The sequence below is a fragment of the Chaetura pelagica genome, unplaced genomic scaffold (genome assembly GCF_000747805.2).
Source record: "Chaetura pelagica isolate M959 unplaced genomic scaffold, ChaPel_1.0 scaffold77, whole genome shotgun sequence".
Classification (NCBI taxonomy): domain Eukaryota; kingdom Metazoa; phylum Chordata; class Aves; order Apodiformes; family Apodidae; genus Chaetura; species Chaetura pelagica.
In genome coordinates this window covers 163,407-168,131 of record NW_009953937.1, presented here as the reverse complement: position 1 = coordinate 168,131, position 4,725 = coordinate 163,407, and the positions used below count along the sequence as shown (strand labels likewise).

General features: G+C 41.9%; 1 protein-coding gene across 1 annotated transcript in view; it reads right to left on the bottom strand.

The window, feature by feature from the left end:
* Positions 1-812: 812 nt before the first annotated feature.
* NBAS (neuroblastoma amplified sequence) overlaps positions 813-4,725 on the bottom strand; it is a 149,054-nt gene continuing 145,141 nt past the window's right edge. The window contains exon 51 of the mRNA XM_010001742.1: positions 813-1,088. Coding sequence (XP_010000044.1) covers positions 813-1,088 — 276 coding nt within the window. The remainder of the gene's footprint in view (positions 1,089-4,725) is intronic.

Genomic DNA, 4,725 nt, shown 5'->3' with positions numbered 1-4,725 from the left:
GTGTAATAAACAGAGAGTCCCCTTGTTAAGAAAACAATCAGAAATACTTTGTCTTAGAAAGGCATCTGGAAATGTATACAGGTACATTTTCAGAACTCAGGAACAAGACAAAATACTTTGAAAGTGCATTCACAAAAGGTATCAACAAATGATGAGGATTTGAGATGGAGAAGTTGAAGAGAAAAATACCTCAAAGATCAGAACTGTCTGAAAGCACAGAGGAGTATAGGTGGTTCTTATGAATAAAGATCACTGAGGAGAGACAGGAATTTCAGAAGTGGCTGAAGAAAGATAATATTTATCTAACAGCAGGAAAAAATAGACTGCAGTAAATTAAAAATATTTTACTTATTGCAACCAAAAGCTGTGGCAGCAGCATTGCACAATACCAAATGCCAGTTTTGAAATTCTCAGAAATTACTCTTCATTTTCTAGCTCCATATATCTTTATATTTTTACATCAGTTTTACATCATCACAAGAGTAAATTACATACAGAAATTAAGACAAATTGTATATAACCTGCCAGCTTGCTAGTGTTTCATTTACGTGTCACAGAGTGTCATCATTAGCAGTGGGATCTGACCTGGAGAAGGTGATGGCAGGCAATGCTGTGCTCCTCCCAGAACACAGTCCTACCCCTGCAGGGTTTTGAAACAGTTAGAAGAATGTAGGAATTCACTGGAACTTGTGGTTTGTACCTCCTACAAAACACAGACAATTGCTTTTATTACTTCACTAGAATGACAATTTCTCCCTTTTTGTGTGAGATCTCCAGCAAAAAGGCAGGGAAATTGCAGGAATCCCCTGGTTTTAGATCCAATGCTGAACAGCCTGGAGAGCAGCAGTAAAAGTCCGGAGCGCAGGATGAGTCCCACGATGGGCCATCAAGAGGGATCCAGCCTCTGCCTTGAACCCTGCCTCTCTGAGTTGTTTGGCAACTTCCTCCACATCCCAGCCTCCCTCTCCCTGGTGGGCCAGCAGGTGGTCAGCGAGGGGAGGGTAGAAGGCAGTCGACACACACTGCACCACCAGCTGGGCATCCAGGAGCAAGGAGAGGATCTCAGCGTCACAACTGGCAGCATCGACCTAGAAAGGAAGTGAAACCCAAAGTAATTAAACATTGATTACTAGACACACCCCTGAGGTAGAACATGTCGAGGCTGGTCTGACTGCCCAGTGGGATCTTGAAAGTGAGATGAGTGTTTTTCTGTGTGGGTTAACAACAGGGACACACAGATGGATACACCCAGGGATGCTACATGTCATTAACAGTCTCTGTCACATTAGCAGAAGTATTGGACCTGCAGGATGTTCAGGGATCAGGAAGCTTAACAACCTGGCTGGGACCTGAGCAGCTTGACAGGATGTTCACAGGTTCTCAGCCTCAGCACAGAACAGACCACAGCACTGACCTCCAGGCCACGAATGACACACCTGGAGTGTTGTGTCCAGTTTTGGGCACCGCAATTCATGAGAGATCTCGAGCTGCTGGAGCGAGGACAGAGGAGGGCAACAAGGGTGGTGAAGGGCCTGGAGAATAAATCTTATGAAGAACACTTGGAGGAGCTGGGAATGTTTAGTTTGAAAAAGAGGAGGCTGAGGGGAGACCTCATCAGTCTCTACAACTACCTGAAAGGTCATTGTAGAGAGGTTGGTGCTGGTCTCTTCTCACAGGCCATTAGCAACAGAACAAGAGGGAAGGGCTTAAAGCTGCCCCAGGGCCGGGTCAGACTGGACATTAGGAAAAAGTTTCCACAGAAAGAGTGGCTGGACACTGGAACAGGCTGCCCAGGGAGGTGGTGGAGTCACCATCCCTGGGTGTGCTTAAGGGTCATTGGGATGTGGTGTTGGTGGATGTGGTTTAGGGGAGAACTTGGTAGAGTAGGGATGATGGTTGGACTCAGTGAGCCCAAGAGGCTTTTCCAACTGAATGGTTCTATGATTCTATGACACACTGAAAAACATCAGAGCAGAGTATTTGAAATTTGGGTCACTTTATATTAATATAACACATAACAGTCCAGGTATTAATGACAGGCAACATTTGCAGACTCAACCGGATACTCTGGAGTTTCAGCACTCACAGCAAGGACGAGACTTTTCAAAAGAATCCACCTTGCATTTGAAAAGATTTGGGGCACAGAGCTGCTACCTCTTGGAGACACCCCAGATGCCTCAGAAAACTGGCTACTTGACACACAAGAGCAGATACTCTCTTGGAAATCTTGTCTACAGCTTTACTAACAACACTAGTGAATACTTCAAATTCCCTTTCAGTGAATGTTGACATGTCTTTCCTGAGTTCCCTCAAATGCCACGTTGTTTGTATCAATATGGGTGTCTTTACTGCTTCAAGAAGTGCAATAAAAAAGCTCCAAAGGAGGAGCAGAAAACAGCCAGTTTGCAATGACTGCATTTTAAGCAAGTTACACATAAACTATTATGCTGTTACATTGCAAACTAAATTATGCTACATTTAGAAAACAACTGCTCAGTATAAACCAAAAAAAATCTGTCTGGCTACCTCAGTTCATTTGCTGTAAAAATGATGTCCTACCCCACATGGTTGGCACCAGCAAGCACCAGTGATCTGGTGCCCTTGAGGACCAGTTCAATTCAGAGAAACTTGCCACAAGAAAGAACTTCTGTTGAAGTAATGACAAACTATTTCAGAAGAAAGGTCTTTTATTGTATGTAAATAATTTTAGGCTAATGAATGTAAGTTTCTCTCCTGTGATAAAGCTGAAAAGTTGGCATGATGACTGAAATAATGTATTTGATAAGCAGCAGAAACAGAATCATTTGTTGCTGTATTTTGGAAGATGCACTCTACAGTATAAAATATAATTTAAAAAAGAAAAAAGACCATATGATACTGTAGCACGAAAAGGTGCTATACTTCATCAAGCTTGGTTCCTTAGATAAAAGACTCCAGGTGAAGTTATTCTCCAGATAACTTCTTTTATCACCTTCAATATACCATTAATAACAAATTATGATTACTTTCAATTTACTATTTTCATTTCCTTTGGAACTTTAGAAGCTTTCCAGAAAACCAGAAAGGCTTTATCATGTTAATCAGGAAGAGATCTTGCTGTTTCACCCTGATGCTACTTCTTCCATTCCTTTTCATTCATATTTGTATCTTTCTTTCCATTGAAATATTAAAAATAAACTTGATTTTTTCCAAGTCTTCAACATTTTCCCACTAAGTTACACAAACCTCTTATGGACTGCAGAGCAATGGGACAGTCTGTAGTAGTTTTAGGTCCAGTTTACCAGGTTCTACAAATTGGTCAGGCAGTTGGTCCCTTTCAACTGAAAGATCCAGTTCTCTTGTAATAAATATATTTGATGTGTATAATCTGTATCCTAAGAAATTAATGTATATTTCAAAACCTTAATTAAGGTGCAATGCTTTATTTAAGCATTGCTGCTTAGTGAACATTCTGTCAGATTTTTAAAAATTAAATCAGTTTACACATACCTTAAGACTACAACTATTTAAGATTCATTTCAAGTTATGCCAAGCATGAAAACAAAAATTACTAACCCCCCATAAAGATAAACACACACAGCACATATTTAAAAGTAAAAATATACCACAGAGAGTATAATATGGTGCCTGTGGAGTAAATGTCTCAGTAAAACTAGGACTTCTCAGTCTCTCAGAGGCAGCTTAGAGGGTACAAAGCAGACAGCCACATCATTAGACTATGGAGGGATCAATTAAACACACCCTGTCATAAAAAAATCTAATTACGAAGCATTGAATGAATCTAGGAGGGTCAGATTCAGAAGAAATAAAAGGAATATTTTCTTTTTACACTGTTGAACAAATGATACTGCAGAATCCAAAAGCTTATACAAGTTTAAGGATAAAACAGGAAGGAAAGCACTGTCAGTTACTTTGCACACAAACAGCTGGAAAGGGCTGAAGGTGGGAGAGCAGCATCTCAGAAAAGAGCCTTTGTATCAGCCCTGTTCTTCCTCTTGCCTAGACTTGGAATTCTTCCCTCTCTTGGAGCCAGGATACCATTCCGGGTGGGCTTTTAATCCTCAAAATTGTACCTCCTTAAAGATATTAATTCAAAATACCCTTCTGTTGCTTTGTCAAAACAAGCCATGTTTAGACGTGCAGCACCCACGCCAGGCACCAGGCTGCAGCAGGCACCGACCCTCCACGTGGCACCACATTTTGGCTGTCAGAAACCACTCTTTTGACAAGACTGGTAAACAAGAGAGGAAAAGGCAACAAGGAGAATTCCTAAGCAGCAGCCCTGCCACCATCCCCACTGCTCAGGAGCTGCAGCTTCTGGGCAGAAAGCAGGATGGTGTCAATGAGCCTGTTCTGTTCTGCCTGCACGTGCACAGCCCTGGCTGCCCCAGGATGCCAGCTCAGCTCAGGACACTGGTTCCAGCAGGGTTTATGGCTGATCCCAGGAACCCTGTTCCAGGAATTGGAGATGCAGCTGACTACAGTCTCTGCAAGCCTCAGAGGTGCAAGAATCTTCTGAACAAATGAATACACAGCCACTTTCCATATTGCCTGAACGTGTGAATACACTTATAAACCACAAAAAGGAAAGTATTTATGGTGGAGAAAACCCATGATGTTTATCTAGGCTGCCACACTGAGGGTGCTGAATTTTTCATTAGGGTAAAACCTGTTACTTCTGGAAGCTTAAACGAGAGCTTTTTCATCTCTCTCCCTCCTTCAGCA